Source organism: Brachyistius frenatus, unplaced genomic scaffold (assembly GCF_029030835.1).
Source record: "Brachyistius frenatus isolate BFR_SWC_R1_liver_20210118 unplaced genomic scaffold, ASM2903083v1 Contig_123, whole genome shotgun sequence".
Classification (NCBI taxonomy): Eukaryota; Metazoa; Chordata; class Actinopteri; family Embiotocidae; genus Brachyistius; species Brachyistius frenatus.
In genome coordinates, this window is record NW_027210722.1 from 937,501 (window position 1) to 957,084 (window position 19,584).

General features: G+C 45.1%; 1 protein-coding gene across 3 annotated transcripts in view; it reads right to left on the reverse strand.

Annotated features, from left to right (window-relative positions):
* The window catches only part of LOC138629895 (microtubule-associated tumor suppressor 1 homolog), a 53,088-nt gene extending 36,051 nt beyond the window's left edge, over positions 1-17,037 (reverse strand). The window contains exons 1-3 of one of the 3 annotated variants that reach the window (XM_069713880.1): positions 16,822-17,037; positions 878-2,257; positions 395-799 (exon numbers count right to left, since the gene is read on the reverse strand). In XM_069713880.1, coding sequence (XP_069569981.1) covers positions 395-799; positions 878-1,948 — 1,476 coding nt within the window. In that variant the 5' untranslated portion in view covers positions 1,949-2,257; positions 16,822-17,037. Of the gene's footprint in view, positions 1-394; positions 800-877; positions 2,258-9,254; positions 9,484-16,821 lie in introns of those variants that run through there. The other 2 variants (XM_069713881.1, XM_069713879.1) reach the window with 2 other exon arrangements.
* Positions 17,038-19,584: the final 2,547 nt, after the last annotated feature.

Sequence of the window (19,584 nt, forward strand, 5' to 3'; positions counted from 1 at the left end):
TCATCATCAGATAAATCTGGTGACTGGGTGGGCCGACAGCTACCATTATGTTTTTGTAATTCCGAAACGTGCGCGGTTTCAACGCGCTGTGAGCGCCGTGTTGTCATGTTGGAGAAGCCTGTTGCCATGGCGCCACAGTTCAGGTGGTTTTTCAGCGCAGACGCCTACAAACGTCACAGTAGAACTCGGTGTCTGACAACCAGCTAACAAAGAAAACTAACAGCTAACAACCCTCAGAAGGTTCCAGTAGAACTCGGTGTTGACAGTCCGACTCTGGGGGATGAATTCACGGTGCCACCGCTCACAAAAACGCGTGTAACTCAGGAACTGATGATGATCAAGCGCCAACATTTGTACCAGTTCCTCATTGGAGTTATACCTTCCTCCTGCTCACCCTGCTCTGACGCCTCGGTCTCTCCACAGCGACCTCTGACGCCTCTCCCGCGCTCTTCCTCTGCTCCTCCTCAGACTCCGCGGGGGCTCCAGGTTTTTCAGGCACGTCCCGGACAGCCTTCCTGGGAGTGTTCGGCGGTCTGTCCTCGACCGCCTCGGACACCAGTGAGCTGGTGGAGGTGGAAAAAGTGTGGCTGACTTCCACGCTCTTCCTCCCCGGCTGAGCGGCGTCGGCGGCTGCCGTCTGCCGGCTTGCTCTGACGCTCCTCCCCCTGCTGGGTTTCAGCACCACGGCCACTTTGACCGGACCGGCCAACGACCTTTGCTTTTTACCGCCATCACCAGTCTGCACTTCCTCCTTCCTGGGAGCTGCTCTCTTCCCATTGGCCGGAGCGGTTTTATTCTGCTGGGTAAAGATGAAACAGAGTTAGATAGACGACGGCTGTACGATACCTGATGGATGTCTCGGTGACCGTCTCAGTACCTGGCTGGGAGTTTTTAGTGGAGACGTGTTGGACCGGGATCCGACTTTCGCCTTGACAGACTGTAGGTCCAGTTTGGAGGCTCTCTTTGCTTCTAGACTGGCCGGTTTGACGGCGTTGGACACAGCGGTCCTGGCGGTGGACTGACTCGCGCTTGGTTTAGTTTTTTCTGGCTGACTTGCGGGTGGATTGCTGGAGGACTCGGTGGGTTTGGAGACCTCTGGACGCCTCCGAGCTTCATCAGGTGACGGAGATGCGACTCTCTCTGCACCCTGAGGTGGATCGTTCAGAGGAGGTGTGGAAAATGGCAGCTGGGTGCTTTCACTGAGGTCCTCAGAAGCAGCAGGTTCCGCCTGACTGTCCGCAGGTAGATCCAGAGGACAGGTGACCTCTGACCTCTCCTCGGCAGCTCCACTCACAGCCGCAGTCCCGGGTTTCACACTGCTTCTTCGCTCGCCCATGTCAGAGCTCACTGACAGAAACAGAGACTCCTCTTCATCATCATCGTCATCATCAGCAGGGATTTCCGTTACGTCTGAGTCCGGAGAGGAGGAGCCGTGCCGTCCACCGTTACTGCTTCTGCTGCTGAGGTCATCAGTGTTGCCATGGCCACCGCTGCTGGTCGTCAGGGACAGGGCGAGGGTCAGGTTGTCATTCCAGGAGTCACAGCGGTACTCGCCGCCATCGGCGTCCACGTACACTGACACCGAGTTGTCGTTGGACTCTGACAGCTCTGGTGCAGTTTGCAGTTTTCCCGCCGAGACGTCATCCTCGTCAGCTTTACTCTCCCAGTTCGAATCGACGACAGTCACCGCGTCCGTCTTCATCGCAGTCGTCATCAGCGTGACCTCCAGCATGTCGTAGTCCAGCGGGCTGTCGGTGCGGCCTCCGCTCAGGCTGCTCAGACTCCGCAGGGACTCTGGGGACGACTCACAGGAGGACGAAGAGGACGAGGAAGAGGAGACTAGGAAAGCATTCCCGTTGTGGTCTCCTGCAGTGTGCAGAGGGAGCTTCATGGTGGAGCTGCTCGTTGCCCTGACAGGGAAACTCTCAGCGGACTCAGGAACACTCATATCAGGCCGGGGCAAGGGAGGGGAACGTCGCTCTGATCTCTGACGTTCAGTTGGTTTGTTCTCTGCAGCTTTAATCCTCTCTGTACTCGGACACCTGACAGAACCTCCAATCCATTCTCCGCAGGCCTCACGCTCCTACATGTGTTTTTATGATACGTTCACAGAGCTGCAGTCCCTCCTCTCACACACCGGAAACACACAGTAAACATGCTGCAGTCTTTGTATCAATTGCAGAGCTATAATTCAGATGAGCATCTTGACGTGCCGCTCCACATCCGCAGGAGTCTGCAGCTGGAAACATCTCCGAGGCTGCAGGAAGAGAGAGACATTCGGTTAACTAATGCATTACAGCGTCAGTTAGAAACATCATCTTTTAGAGTTACTTGTGCAAAGAGTGAAAAATGTGTCTGCAGTTAAAGGACGCTTCAAAAGAGGCAACTTTCCAGATAAAAAGGAATCTGTCGACACGTAGACCAAACAAGTGCCGATTAACAACTCAATAATATGCTGGCAAACCAAAATTAACAAAGATAAAACCCGATGTGTTGGTGGAGCAGCAGCAGGTGGGGGCGGACAAAATAAAAAGTGAAAGTTTGATCTAAAACTTTGCAGTAGCAGTGAGGTCTATCCCAGGAGGACACAGCTGCTTCGACATGTCCAAGTTCTTCTGCACAGACAGGCTGTGAAAGAAGAAGATGCTCAGCAGCCTGATCCACTGACCTGCAGCCCGGAGGAGTCTGTTTACAGGTGACCTTCTCCGGTGTGGAAACAGAAGCCAACAGATTCACCTGCGTGCATCGAACAGTGAAGTGTGGCGCAGGTTTGGGGCAATGGCCCTTAAAACTGTTTGGGTGCTGCTCAGAGGAAGTGATCTCCTAAGTGATCCAGCAGGCAGCACCATGACGGAGCCATCTGATCCGATTCATCCTGGAGCAGGAGGACTGCTGTTTATTCATTTGGATTTCTACCGTGTTGATTAAAGACAATTAGAATATAATTACTGATCAACTTATTCAGCAGTTGAAAATGTTAATTCTCCTGACTGTTTATTATTTCAGTAGTTATTATTTCCGAGTACACATTGTTCTGCATCAGGTCGGCACACCGACGCTCACAGGGTTGAGCTATGCTGCCCTCTGCAGGCTGAGTTTAGAACTGCAGCCACAGGGATGATGAGGCTCAAACTGTGTCCTTGAGATATGAGACGCAGAAAGTTAAAACACATTTCAACACCTGACACACAAAGTCAAGTCTGTGACTCCTGTCAATCATTTTCAGAGAGCCGAGGTTACACTCTTGTTACATTTTATCCATACTGAGTGCAAAGAGACGAACATGTGTGCATGTGGGTCAGGAACAAAGAGAAAACAGGAGCAGCTAAATAAAGGCGATCAGAACCAGGACAGAGCTCCTTCTCCATTATCTGGTAATGTCACTCGGGCCCAAGGCGACAATCTCAGTGGACTCACTTCCAGGTGGAGAGACAGGAAGGAGGCGCACGGTTAAAGACTTCAACCTGCTCAGGAATCCGTTACCTCACTGAAACAGGATATAACTGCATCTCTCTCTTAATCCAGGTGTATTTTTTCAAACTGAACAAGTTTTTCTCTGCAGCTATCAGGATCTTAAGAGCTCTAAAATCACAGTTTTAAGTAGATGTGTGATGGGAAATGTGATAAAATAACAGAAAACAGCACACAAAGAGCAGGTTGAGTATGAACGGATAGGCTCCCTCGTCCCTGGAGTCTACCTGAGCTCCCGTACATATTTAATGAGCTGAGGTTGGACACCCGAGTCCCACCGTCAGGTCGGGTTTACAGGACTGATTACATTGCTTCATCCGACACGAGAATTTCTCTCCACCGCAGTGAGCTGTATTAAACTGCTCCCTAAGTCGGTGTGCAGGTTTCACAGTGAGCGTGTGCAAACAATAAAACAAAAGAGCCAGATGAGAGTTTAACAGGTGTATTATATAAACATGAACATAAACTCGTGGATAAAATGTTCTGGCTTTGTATTTCATGAGAGAAGGTGAATGGGAGTCTGGATTCCTGTCAGGTGAACTGGTTCGTTTCACCTCAAGACTGTCGAGGAACGTCTCTGGTTGAAGTCGCCTTCATCCTACTTCACATGCATCAGTCACCTCTGAAGAATGAAGACACTTTAATGATCTGACTCCAGCAGAGTCTGAGACACCGACATGTCCTACATACATCCAGGCAGAGCGCGGGGATGCCTCCTCTGACATGAAGCCTCGATAACGTAACTGAAGTGACTCTCTCTGGATTCAAACTCTTGCAGTTCGAACGTCTCATCTCTTCCCGTTAGAATCAGTGTGTGAATCCGAGTGTGTGTGTGGAGGGGAGGAACGAGGGTCTGATCCACGGGTTTTAATGACTGCGAGGCATTAGGACACGCTTGTTGAGCAGGTTAAACCCGGAGGAAGAGGAGCGCACGAGGCTGAAGGGGCACAGCAGCCAGAGGGCTTTCAGAATGGATCAGCAGCTGAATGTAACGGTCGCCCGGTCGTTTGATCCAAAACTGAATATTCTCTCATCACCGGGGTCGAAACTTTTAATGCTCTTTAAGTCATCAACTCACAGGAGAATGTGTTGGTTCTGTAAATAATAAAGTAGACAGAACCATATTTCTAGTTCAGAGCAGTTTGGAGCAAGAAGTGACCATATTTTGACGAGCTGAAGGAGGAGCCAGCGGTGGATCTGACTGATCTGATTGGAAACCTGACGATGCTACATCCCGCCCACCGATAGCTGTAACCTGACTGCACCACAGGCCTGTCAATCAAACAGACACGCCCCCAAAAACACGTCTTTTTGAAGCTTATTTTCTAATTAATGACGGGATTATTTTCCGATGGACCTCCAGTAAACTAATAACAAGGAGTGACTTTAGCTAACAACACCGAGATAACACATGGAAATTCATTGACTTTGTATTTCATGAGAGAAGTTGAATGGGAGTCTATGGAGCCGGAGGCTTTTTGGAGCCAACCTCTACTGGCACTCGCTCGTATTGCAACTTAAGGCCTTATTTTTCAGACCAGGAAGCTACGCCCACTTTTACCGTCAATAGTTTTGATCAAAAATCCAGATATTATTCTGTTGTGGCTTGCACCAAACATTTACGATCCCAAACTCCGGTCTCCTGACTGAGCCTGTAACACATTTAATATTTAATGACCCGACTCAGACACATCTGAATATGAGCCTGTAGTTTGAGACGGCTGCTGCATCCGAGAGGCCGTTTCAGTCGGTGTGTTCCTGGCGGCATTCACACCGTCTGTCTTGTTCTTTTAGAGTGATTTTTTTTTTTCAAAATAAAAGTAAAAACTATGCATCCCAGGAGCTCCAGGTGATCAATTCCCTCTCTGTCCCTCTGCCTCCTGTCATGTAATCAACCCCTGCAGAGGCCATATTACTTATAAGAATGTGAGTCTATGAGGGGGTGCTTGTTTCGTTCAGGGGGACGGCCGTCGGCCCAGCTGGACAACAACAGACCCTGATGTAACCTGTTCTATGCTTTGCTCTTACAGTCATTCACATTCAAACAAACAGGAGATCCACTTAGTAGAACAAAGTCAGCCGACTTCGCTGTCATCTGGACCCAAGGAGGGGTGGAGGAATGGGGGGAAGGGGGCTGGGGGGTCAACTCATAACTTACTGCCGTTACATAACACACACAGAAAGATGATGGAGTGGAAATGAACTGCAGCGCCCAGCCTAGACTACAAAGCGACTAGACTAAAAGTGTTCGTAGCCTCCGGGTCTGAAAAATAAGGCCGATGCAGAAATGCCTTAAACTGCAATACCACCGAGTGCCACTAGAGTTTGGCTCCAAAAAGCCTACGGCTCCATAGACTCCCATCCTTCCTCATATCCTCATCCTCTGACCCTCTGCAAATGCCATACCTCTGCTCTTACCACAATCTTTCCACTCTGTAATCATTTCCCCCAGCTGACCCGGGAAGAGTTTGTTTTTTCAGCCTTCGCCATCACTTTGAGCTCTCCGCCTTCGTCCTGCTCACTCTTATCTAATTGTTATTTCAAAGCCTCATTTAGGAGACTCTCAAAAGACTCGTATCAGACTGACAAAACCCTCAGTAGACGTTTTAATGGTTTAGGAGGACGAACATCAAAGTCAAACACACCTTTTCAGTCAATCATTGGAGCATTTTTCTTGTTATCGTGTCACTCTTTAATGTCCGGCTTCCTCCCCACTTCCTTATGCCTTCTCTCCGACAGTCCCTTTGGTCCTTCACCCTGATCGTTAATGAGTGTGTGTGCACGGTGAGGTAGTAATCCACTTCCGTGCCAGCCGCAGCTGACCACACTGCAAGCTACTTGTGGTGGTCCACAGTAAGCTGCATTGTTCCCAGCTGAGCATTAGGGGATTTAGGACCTGGTGTCAGGCAGCGTGTGGACTGGACAAAAATACAACAATCAATTCTCATCTTTAACTGGGTCATTAGCCTGTTTTTTTGTTTTAGCACTTCCGAGAGGCAGCAAATTACACAATCAATGTGTAACTGCACCGTCTGACCAACACAAGCCGTGTAATACACCCATCAGTCCACTAGAGGATGCCGTGTCAGAGTTTGGCCTCGGCTAGGCGTGCAACGTACACGCATGTTTGACCAGGGTTCGAGAGGAAAGTCACGTGACGAAGTACGAGGGTCGATCAATAAGTTCATGAGGAAGTATTCCAAGTGTCGTCTCTTGATCAACAGCGGCACCTGAGTTCTACACGTTTTTGTGACGGCTGGTACGTGAACATTTGTGATTTCACCGTGGACCTGAAACTGAAGCAGAGAAACGTCAGATTTTGGGGAACAGAAAAAGAAAATCTTCAACACGCCCTATTACAGCCAAGTGTTCCTGAGCCCATGCAGTAATTTCCACAAGAGAATCTGTTTTTAAAGCAGTGGCACCGTAGGGCTCAAAGATCACAGCTATCCAATATTGGTTTTCGGCCTTCTCCCTTGAATGTTCGTCACATTTTTTTAGAACAGACTAAATACAGCAGGGAGGGAAGTACAATGAGTGACAGGTGAAACTAAGCAAGACGGGGCCAACAATCATCATTAGTCTCTGAACCTATTTATCCACCTTCGCACTGACGAGCTCCAATGTGGTTTCACACATGATCCGTCTTCTAGCAGATTAAAAACACCACATGGGTGTTAAAAAGGTAAAAAAATAAATTTTAAAAAGTCAGATTTTCACTTGAAGGCGGCTTTAAATGTTGTTTTTGTCTTAATTTAGCTTCACAGTAAATCATTATTAGATAATCCTGAACTAATGGTTTTATTTCAGGAAGTAGATGTCCTGGGACTCATTAGGGTTTTATCTTTAAACTCTGGTGATTAACGTTACCTAATCAGAACCCCCCCCCCCCCCCAACAGAGAGGACTGCTAGCATTACATGAGCAGTTTCACATTACATCTCCACTAATCTGCAGCTCAGGACTGACAGGGAAGTATCCAATGAATGATTCACTGTATACATCAAGAAGTGAAAAAGAAGAGAATCCACTCATGGATTGATTCTGTTAGCCGATGCTGTGATGCTGCAGCCTCATCTGTCCTTCACAGAGACATACACCAGATCACGTTGCAGCTGATCCATCACATCTCTGCGGGACACGTCCAGCAGTCAAAAGGTCCTCCTGCTTCATCACGCACACAGAGGATGACACACTGGACACGAGAAGAGTAGTTACCATGGTGACAACAGACTGCTGAGTCACTGAGGGAAGAAGTGTGAAGTGCTTGATGGGCAGCCTCTGTCGCTCCTACAGTCACTGCAGAGGTGTGTGTGTGTGTGTGTGTGTGTGTGTGTGTGTGTGTGTGTGTGTGTGTGTGTGTGTGTGTGTGTGTGTGTGTGTGTGTGTGTGTGTGTGTGTGTGTGTGTGTGTGTGTGTGTGTGTGTGTGTGTGTGTGTGTGTGTGTTTCTAGGATGGCGGAGGACTTCATGAAACACCGACATTGAGTTAATAATATTTTCTAATATCTAAATATTCTGACATTTGATGACCAGTTTGGAAGCGGAGCCTGATTAGTGGGACACTTCTATCATGCGTCCATCACAGGGTCACAGATGGGGCGGGGGGGGTGGAGAGGGCGGAGCCTGTCCCAGCTGACCTTTTATTACCAGAATACAAACAACAATCCCACATCAACTGGGAGCTTTGGATTAAATCTGTTGTTTTTTTACTTCTCATGTCGATCAGACCGAGTTCATTCTGAAGCAGAAGTGTAGTTTATCTTTGTGAGAGCAGAGCGGAGAGTTTCCCATCGTTCAAAACACAACAGCAGAACGCTTTATCTGTCCATACATGGTCAGAAAATGTCCACACACTGAGAGCTGTGCAGCGTTTTCACTGCAAGAAACAAGCGACGATGCAGTCGAGGCCTTTAGAAACATGTCGCTGGTTTATGCATCGTGAATAAAAAAAAAACTTGTCCTCCGAACTTTACCGCTCATATCTGGAAAGTTTTAAAGCTGCTGCTGCTGCGAGGCCTCCCGGTGCCACCAGGTTTGTACACAGCCGGCAGGTTATGTCATCCCTCCGGTACTGATCCATCACAGCAATAAGAAAACCTAATTTAAATACACGGCTATAAAACGACAAAGATGAAATAAATTCAGCATTAAACCTGTTTGTTAAATGCATATTTCAGCTCCTCCCCAGCATTAATAACAAAATAAATGCTGTAATCTTTTAATTTTTAGCTCTTTACTGGCCGTCAACTTTTAAACTAACCTCCTCCAAACCCACGCAGCTCAGTGACGCCACACGTCCACTGTATGTAGACTGTGAGGGGGGATCCAGTCACATGTACAAATCATCTAAACAACAAATCATCTGGAACCCATCAGAACCAACAGAGGAGAGACGGCGGGACTGCACGGCTTCAGCCTTCATCACCTCGTCGCTCTACTCGTCAAAACCACAAAATAATCTTCAGAAATACGTCCTGAACTCTCACACACGCAGGAGCGTGCTGATTCAAGGCAGCAGGCAGAAGTTTAAAACAACAGATGAAAATAAATGAAAATAAGAATTAAATCACACAAAAACGATCGTTAGAGTAAACTGACTGGAAACAAGTTGAATGATTGACTTGCTGCAGCCGACATCTCAAAGTGCAAGGACCGTTTACTTTCCAGGAGACCTGTGCCCCAGTATGCACACACACACACACACACACACACACACACACACACACACACACACACACACACACACACACACACACACACACACACAGTTGCTCTAACTTACTCCTGTGGCTCCCTCTCTCAGGCTGCAGAAAAAAAAAAAACATCCAGCAAGAAATTTGTTTGAATTAAATCCTGGAAGCTCCTTCGGCCCATTCACACCTCTTGCTTCGGACTGCACGCGCTCAGTTCTCTGTCCTCCTCACACACACACACACACACACACACACACACAGACACTATCCTCCTCCTCATACAGCCCCGGCTGCACTGCGCTGCACGTTCATACGTACAATATACCATATACCATCGCTGCTGCTGCTGCTTGAGCATACAGGAGAGGAAGACTACGCAGGCTGTGACGGTGGTGGTTGAGGGAGGGTTAGGGGGAGGGTGGGGGGAGACGTGGGAGGGAGGGATACACCTCCCTTTTTGGTTCTGAAACACAAGCATGCTGCTCAGTGCTGCAGTAACAAGAAACTGTGTGTGTGTGTGTGTGTGTGTGTGTGTGTGTGTGTGTGTGTGTGTGTGTGTGTGTGTGTGTGTGTGTGTGTGTGTGTGTGTGTGTGTGTGTGTGTGTGTGTGTGTGTGTGGTGTGGTGTGTGTCAGACTTAATGCAAACTGCTGTTTCTGGCACTGAAATATGTCAAGAGGGAAAATACATTCCTCAACTAACCCACACATGCACACACACACACACACACACACACACACACACACACACACACACACACACACACACACACACACACACACACAGCATGGGAGGGGAGAGTCTGTGTTTGCACAGAGTTTGTATGCATGTCTGTGTCTGCCAGGTAACCTTACTCTGGTCAGCCCCCCCAACCCCCCAAAAAAACAAGTGGGAGGCCCCAGTCGTGACCGGTGCGACCCAGTTGGCTGTTGCTAAGCAGCGCTGGGCCCCCTCCTTGTTATTGGCTGCAGGAGTCTGAGGGGAAACAGAAGAGGAAGAAGAAGAAGAAGAACTGGGCGATGAGAGTAATGGAAAAGAAAACCATGTAACCTGATGGAGAGAAGGGAGGGGAGGGAGGGAGCGGACAGCCAATCAGAGGGCCCGATCAAAGTACGATCAGTGAAAATAAGTCACGTATGACCTGCCAATACTCAGAATAACAACCCAACAATGGATTAACAGAGGCCTCGATCTGCTGCTGGTCCTGTTTTAATGGTAATAATCAATGTGGACATGTTATGTTATACAGGCTGCAGACATACACACTTAAAACTGACTTTCACAAGGACTGAAGAAACAGTGTCAGGAACACACACACACACACACACACACACACACACACACACACACACACACACACACACACACACACACACACACACACACACACCTCTATTAATTCTGTCACTCTTGAACAGAGCAAATTCTCTGGAAAGACAGTTAAGCAAAACAGCTAAATATCTGTTGACCACTGATCTGCAGTCATATAAATAAGAAAAATCCTTCTGAGGCAGCAGATCACAAACACACAAAGAAATCGGGATTCAATACACTGATTACATAATCAGAGTGGGCACTTCCATGCCACCGAGACCCTGCAGCTAAAAGTCCCCTTTCAAGATAACGGAGTCCAACATAACTGATTGAGCATCACCCTGTGTCCCAGTAAAGACTCATGTGGTTCACTGTGCTCTGTCGGAGAGAGGAGCGGTCCGAACACCGACGGTGGTACCAACGCTACATCTGATTTATGCTTCTGAAAGACGTCCGACGGGAATTTATGGAGATTTGAAGTAATGAACTTCCGTCAACATCAGCCGACAGTAAAAGTAATTTTCTGAGGTGTGAAATTTACTTAGCTGTTAAAAAGTGATTTCTTAAATGCTCACCAGCTGGTAGAACCTAATGTGTAATATTAGGGATTCTTTTTTAAATAGTGCTTAATATTGTTGATACTAATTAACTATTTAAAAACTGCTTTGTAATGAAAGGGTTCCTAATTCTGCCAAAATTACTATTTTTATCATCAATTAAACTCTTGGTTATTTTCCTCACTGAATTATAAAGGTATTTGTTGATCAATTTGTCTCTAAAATTGTCTGTAAAAATCTCCTGAAATCCAAAACGATGTCATTTGTGTTCGACATCAGACCGGAAACTTTTTGTCAGGGCCACATTTTATTTTATTTTTTTAAAGGATGTTTTTATTTGCCTTTTTGCATTTCGACAAAAGTAAAAAATATCGAGAAAAAAGTTTAAATTATGTTTTGTGAATAAAATACAAAATCAATGTTTTCTCAATGGAATCAGATGAAGCGGGTTAAGGACCTTTGTTGCGGTGGTTGCTCAGATGCCTTCGGGATCAAAGAACTTGATCACTTGTCTTATTGTCTTGTGATTCTCTTTGTGTTGCTGCAGGCGTGACCATGGACACCCTTACATCTGCCCATTAACAGCAGTTTCAGTCTGCACGAATGAGGCCACTTCCGCCAAGTTCATGTTTCTGCTTCTGAATAGACGACATTTTCAGCTCAATCTCCTCAAAGTCCTGAACCTTATTACTAAACTGAGTTCAAGAGCTGAAAGAGACATATTGTCCTTGTTACTAAACACAAGACACACAACAGTACACACGGCATCTTGTACAATTACATGCACAAAGCAAGTAGTTTGATATATTTCCAAGATTTGAACTTTATTTTCGATATTTCAACTTTTTTCTCGAGCTATATTTGTTTTTATATCCTCCTTCTCTTAATGTAGCTCTAACACATCGTCCCATTAATGTAAAATATCAGTACAAAACCAAACTATTTGAAAACCAGCAGTGAAACTAGTTTATAAATGTATAAAAGACACCTGTCAGGTAAATATATGTCCACTCTGCATGCTGCAGAGACTAAAAAGGTGAATTTGTTCTCAGTCGTCCCTTCAGTCTCCCGGCAGACATCAAACTACAAGATTGCATCCCTCCTCGAGATGTTGGATGCATCTTTAAATAATCTACAGGTTTACAGACTCACTAACTACAATATTACTGTTTATTTTTTTCAACATTTCCGCAGCAACATATTAAACGGAAATTAGTCCACAGTAATTAGTATTTGGATGTAAATCTGATTCATCCGACCCCACTTTGTTATTTTCACATCTGTCTGCAGAGCACATGCCACAGATTAGTGAGGAAAACACCTTCAGCTTATCGCACGCACGCACGCACACACACACACACACACACACACACACACACACACACACACACACACACACACACACACACACACACACACTTGACTGCAAACATGCAGACAGAGACGTCCTGCATGCTTCCACTGACTGTAACTCTGTCACCAGCCCTGAACACTGCATCTGTACGTCGCAATTTTTTCTCCATGTTTACTGAAGTGAAAACAGTTCTGTAGTGCAGCGGGAACCAATTAACACAATAATCTGATTACCCAGTGATCTTTCAAAAAAAAAAAAAGGCTGTGATGCACTCCACAAGTTGAAGCTTACACAGTCGCGTGGGTCGAATCTCTAAGCTGTGGAAGCATGGAGAGGCTCAGAGGACAAACATCCAGCGCAGACACACAGTTCGTCTGCGGATAAGAGGCAAAGGGAATCAGTGAAGTGACAGAGGACGTGTCTGTCAGAGCACAGAGACGTTTAATGGCCAGAGGAGGACATGTTTCTGCATGCGTGTGCTGCTACGACAGACTCCCACCTTCACCTCAGACACTCAGGAATATTACGGCTCAAATGTTTCACTTTAAATTCTCCCACTCAGACATCAACAGACCAGTGACACTACGAGAGATAATGTGCTTTCCTGGAAACTCTGACTGAAATAGATGTTCTAATCAACTTCCAGCCTGTCTGACACAGGAAGTGCGAATGAAAACCAGCGTGGGCTTCCAGCCGTCACAAAGAACAGAGTAATCTCTAGTGCATCTGGAATCCATCCCAAATGCTGATGAGTTTACAAAGCTGTGAACCCAGAAAACCAATATTGGATGGCCGCGATCTTCGGGCCCTCAGGCAGCACTGCATTCAAAACAGATACAATTCTGTAGTGGAAATCAACTCATGGGCTCAGAAACACTTCTGAAAACCATCGTCTGTGAACACAGTTGATCGCTGCATCCACAAATGCAGGTTAAAACTCTACCCTGCAAAGAAGAAACCAGATATAAACATGATCCAGAAACACCACCGGCTTCTCTGGACCCGAGCTCATTTAAAATTATTGACTCTGCATCCTCCAGGCTAAAGACGAGAGGGACCATCCAGCTTGTTATCAGCGCTCAGTTCAAAAGCCAGCATCTGTGATGGGATGAGGATGCATTAGTGCACATGGGTAGCTTGCACATCTGGGAAGGAACCATCAACGCTGAATGATATATAGAGGTTTTGGAGCGGCATATGCTGCCATCCAGACAACGTCTCTTTCAGCTGTTTCACAGCTCAATCAGGAAGTCCTTTCACACCCATTTGTCATGTAATCAGTAGTTTATATCGAGTAAAGGAGCTTTAAAACCAACAACAATCTGTTGGATAACAGTCACATGTGTTGCGAGGTTTGTCGGTTAATTTCGATCATTAACAAAGCTTTGTGTTGCAGAAGGTTTCCCATGAGGCAGAGCAGCTCAGACTATCCTGTCTCCACCTGAGTGACTGTAAACATCCATTGTGGTGAAATTAAACCGTCGCAGAGGTTTGTGGTTGGGTTACAAGAATCAACAGCATCAAAGAGTTCAGTGCCGTTGTGTTAATCTTCACTCTTAGATAATAGCCCTATCAATCAAAACAAGACACAGAGCTAATCCCAATGACAAGTCTGGGCAGAGGACTCACTTTCAGCTCCACAAACATCTAGAGGAGCTCCACAGTGCTTGATTGCACCGTTGAAGAAGGAGCGGCCGGATTAGACATGCAGAAACTTGGCAGACGGCGGTTTCAGCGCTGTTACCGACTGATGAGAATGTTAAATATTTCAAGAGGAGGCTGCAACACATTTTTCTGTGGTGTAACTCAGTGTTAACAGTGAAAGGCTGGATGTGAAATGTGGGAACAGCCAAACAAAACATCAGCTGAGTGGTGGCAAACAGGCCGAGAAACTTGCAGAGATGTGCCAACTGCAGGGAAAACAGCATTCATTATTGTCAGTGTTGTTTTAACTTAAATATCCACGCAGATATCGAGTATGTGAGCAAAGGAAGTTCATTAGAGCAAAGATCCAACATCTGAGAAGGAATATCGACAGCTTTTATGTGTAGATTTATGTAGGACACAGTGACTTCTGACCACCAGAATCTCACCAATTCATCCTTGGGACCAAGTGAACGTTTGTGTGAAATAAAAGGAGATTCCCTCAAGGTGTTCCTGAGATATCGTGTTCACAAGAACGGGACAAACTGATGGAAGGGATGCCGGGTCATTTGACTAAAAATCACAGACTGTATGTAAGAGTGTTCATAGCTTCCAGGTCTGAAAGAAAACAAGGCCGATGCAGAAGTGCCTTAAACTGCAATACCAGCGAGTGCCACTAGAGTTCGGCTCCAAAAAGCCTCCGGCTCTATAGACTCCCATTCAACTTCTCATGAAATACAAAGTCAATAAATATTTTCCACGAGTTATCTCAGTGTTGTTAGCTAAAGTCCCTCCTTCTTATTAGCTTTCTGGCGGTCCACCTGAAAATAATCTCGTCATTAATTAGAAAATAATCTTAAAAAAAGACGTGTTTTTGATTGACAGGCCTGTGGTGCAGTCAGGTTCCAGCTATCGGTGGGCGGGATGTAGTATCGTCATGTTTCCAATCAGATCAGTCAAATCCACCGCTCGCTCATCCCCCGAAACTTCCTGCCCCAAACCGCTCCGAACTAGCAAGATGGCGATGGACAGAATCTAAACTGGAGGCTTCGTAACAGACGTTCACAAACCAACGACTGATGTCACTGCTGGTTGCTGTTTGTGTTTAACCCAGGAGTCACCCGGCTGCACTCCAACTTCTTGTCACTGGAGGCTCTACTTCATGCGAAAGAAACAAGGCGGGTAAAAACCATTTGTCGAACACCTGACCACAGCAGTTGCCTGTATACCTGTGTGTCCACAGCGCCACCTAACAAAAACACACAACATTACACTCTGGATATTTAACCAACATTTGGCTCCTATAGTGAAGCTGTGGTGAGTCAGGTGCTGTGGAAAACACACCCGAGTGTTATAATGTAGGAGAAAAAAAACCTGTACTGTGACTATAAAGATAAGTTTTCATTTAGATCTGTCAGATAAATTGTTACATTTCATCTGGTTTCTGACGTTTTTGGGTTGTTTTTTTCCACATAATATTCCTAATTCAATTAAAAGATCATTGTATTATTTCATTAACTCATTCTTTGTGTGATCATGTGCCTGACGTGCTTCCTCACATACGATCCCGCTGTCACGCCTCGTGTTTCCTCTCATTAACAACGGCAGTTCATTCCAGTGCGAGAACTCGGAGAAGTATTTCACCCTTCCTCTCACTGCATCACTGAGCTGTCCGTGTGACCTGTGACGACCAAACACTGCAGCAGCGATAAGTATTCAAGGCATGAAGCACCTCTGCAGGTGAGGAGGAAACAGTAGGGTGCCCCGCGGTGGACAAACCTGGGCCACCTCCTCAGAGAGAGATAGTTAAAACTACAATCAAACGGAACTACATTATCATGATTGAACACAGAGACAGAGAGAGCAGAGCGGAGGCGGAGCTGACAGAGAAGTAAAGGTGCTTCTTATCACACACAGAAATAGATGCAGCAGCTGAGGAGCCTTTATTTAATCCTGGGCAGCCCTGCAGGATGATACAGAGGACAACCTCTTATGTAACACGGAGTGCTGCTGCAGCACAAATGTCCAGCACAGACACACGCACACACAGCTAAACAGTCCTGCATTGGGCCATTCATAAACACAAACAGTGCACAGAGGAGGAGGATGCACTTGTTAAATGTCTACACATGCGCACACGCTGCTCACTTGTATGCACACGCACACACACGCACAATAACTAATTTCATCTGTGACAGATCTGTAACGGAGTTTTCTGCCTCCACAATGCTGCTGAAAACCTGAAGAGAACATTTACACCCTTCAAAAGACACAAAACAAGGAAAAACTTAAACCTTTTACCCATAAAATACAAACATTGACGTCACCTTTCCTCGAAATATGGTCATTTAATGCAACGTGCAGGAGGAGAAACCAGACTCCGTTCAAAAATGTGTCAATTTAACACTCTGGTCTAATTTAAGTTATTATTTGAGTCAGTAGTAACTGTTTATTATTAAAAGTCATTACAAGCATTCATTACCATACGCAGTCTCATTAAGCATCTGAAAGCAAAGTTGAAATTTTCTTTATTAACGTGGTTCTTTTTAGATGACATTGATGCCGAATTTGTCTTTAGAGTCTCTCAACTCGTAAAGAAGTGCTAAACCGTTTGTAACCATGCCCAAACCTTCCCGATAACCGAGCCAGTGTCACACAGTCACGTTTTTTTAACGGAGTTTCGCGTTGGCTCTAAAGTGCCTCTTTCAGGCTCGTCACCGTCTCGTCGCTGATTTTCTAGGACGTGTTGTGTCATGTTGGTGATGACAGGAGGTAAACGGACACTTACCGTCACCGGGAGCCGTGTGAAGGTTTCTGGTGTTCGACCTGCAGGCCGCAGCCTCCACCTGGACTCACCACCGCAGCCGCCGCCGGAACCACCACATCTCTACGCAGGTTCTTTAAAAATCCATCAAAGTGACGCTGTCAGCTCGACTCACTTATAGAGTATCGATGATGGCCGCAGTACCTAGTGTCCGTCCGGCAGAGTCACGCACGCACACACACACACACACACACTGTCACCTGTGGATAAAGAGAGCCAATGACGGATCCAAATTAGTCATCACACCTCCTCTCAGGTTCAGGGACTATATACGATTCAGCGGAGGAGTACATCATAGTTTACAAGTTCCCAGAGATTCTACTATGGTTTAAATCGATGCAGCATTTGTTGTGCTTTAGTTCTGTTGCATCAAAGCTGCAAATAATTAGGCTTAAGCTTAAAATATGCATAACTTTTCATCTGAAAATTTCATATTTTTTCATCTGAATATTTGCTAGATTTTTTTTTCTGTTAAATCTCCGTAGAAGAGCTAGATAGATAGATAGATAGATAGATAGATAGATAGATAGATAGATAGATAGATAGATAGATAGATAGATAGATAGATAGATAGATAGATAGATAGATAGATAGATAGATAGATAGATAGATAGATAGATAGATAGATAGATAGATAGATAGATAGATAGATAGATAGATAGATAGATAGATAGATAGACAGATAAATAAATAGTTACTTTATTAATCCCCAAGGAGAAGTGTTTTCGCTACAGCAGCATTTATAGATACAGGAAAGCAATAAAATAACAGTAAAAAATATTTAAAAAATATAATATAATATAATGCTATGAGTGGTTTCTGACTGAATTTAATTGGGGATGGTTTTTTTGGGGTTTTTTTTAAGATTCCTTCAGGTATTAAAGGGTTAAACGAGCTAAGGTTGACTGCAGACGAACTCCAGAGGACAGACGAACTCACCTCACCTTCCTTACCTGGCGATGAAGCACGGTTTCCGATCTGACGCTGCCATCTAGCGGCCAAATGAAGAAACGCAGGCGGATGTTCTGTGCAGTTTATCCCAGACTCTGGAGGGTGAGGTCATCGTGAACAACCTTGGACTTTGTGGAAAAGATAAGGAAGTCAAGTCAGCTTCATTAACACAGCACAGTTAAATGCAAAGAAAGGTTGCTGCACCACCTTAAAGATTTTAAAGATTTAAAAGGTTTAAAGCAATAAAACAAAAAGAGATTTAAAAAACAAAACTAAAAACTAAAACACACGAGGATGCATCTGAGCAGTTATACTTACAAAAAAAGAATAGAATTTTAATTAAATTTGGCCTAAATGCTACAGAAAACAAATGCTTTTCATCCAGATTTTAATACTTGAATCTGATCTGGAGCGGCCAAGGGAAGGAAAGCAGAGGAAATAAAGAAAAGGGATCTCTAGATTACTAATCATGACGACATATTTCAGAGTAAATAAAAGTAAATAAAAGCCGGAGAACGTGTCAGTGACACTGCAGCCACTCTGCAAAATCTGATGCCACAGAAATCCAGCACAAAAGATGCTGCAGCCATTTAAATTCTCATTGTACCAGAAGGTCTCTGCAATGTTTAAAAAAAAAAATATGTCGCAGCAGGGAGGAAAGGGTTAACAGTGTCTCAGTGTCCCAATCAATCAATAATGTAACACTCCACCACTGTAAGGTATAATCTCATGTTACAGAATCACAGTGATCTTTACTGTTCAAAACATTAAAAGGAAACAGAATACAAAATAAATCAGTTATTAAAAATAAAGAACAGAAATGTTACATCATTAAAAACATAATTAGATCATCAGTGCTGGTTTAGTGAAGGAACGGAAAGGTGAGTGTGTCTGACGCATCCATTAAGAAAACAGCTGTTGGACAGAAGTTCTGCTTCAAACATCAATGCTTTCACACAAACACTAAATTCAGAATAATTAAAGTGGAGTTTGGTTGGTTCAGGATTTATGCTGACAGTGTAGTCGACTCATCGGGAGGCGTTTAAATCTATCAGAGCCTTCAGCAGGTGAACAAATCAGACCACAGACGTCTGTTGGAGTGACGTAGAGTCTCCCTTCATCCTCTTTCCTACAGACAGACGTGTGTCGAGACACCACAAAATATTTCACAACCACCGGCACTGCGTACACTGGAGTGTGACTTCCACTTGTGCCTCCTCATGACAGGAAACTGAAGGCTGACAGTGCAAATGAAGTTAATTTAGAAGCACACAGATAGTGATGACCAAGGGGGGGGGGGGGGGGGGGGACAAAGCTACAAAACAGGAAACAGTTTTTGCACTCAAGGTTTATCCATTTATATTTAAAGCTTTGATACATAGTGAAGACTACACAGAAGTTAAATATAAATGAATAAATAATCAAATGAATATATTATATTTGCATATATGCATGAGATTCGGGATGATTCAGGATTTGTAGGAAGCTCAAACGTGCGTTCAAAGAGGCAGGAGAGGATGGAGTTTGCGCACGCGCAGTCGCGGGTGCTCTTTGGAGCACACGCGCACGCGCTTGGCACGATCTGTAAAAGAAAACTTAAAGTTGACCAAAATAAAATCGCTGAACACGTTCTTGATTTTTCAAACTAAAGCGCGGGTTTCAAACTGACACAAGCTGACGTCGCCGTAAAAAAACAAAAAAATAAACTAACATTTATTTAACTTCAAATGTATAACTTACAAACAACGTGGTCCGTTTGAGATGGGAAAACCCCCG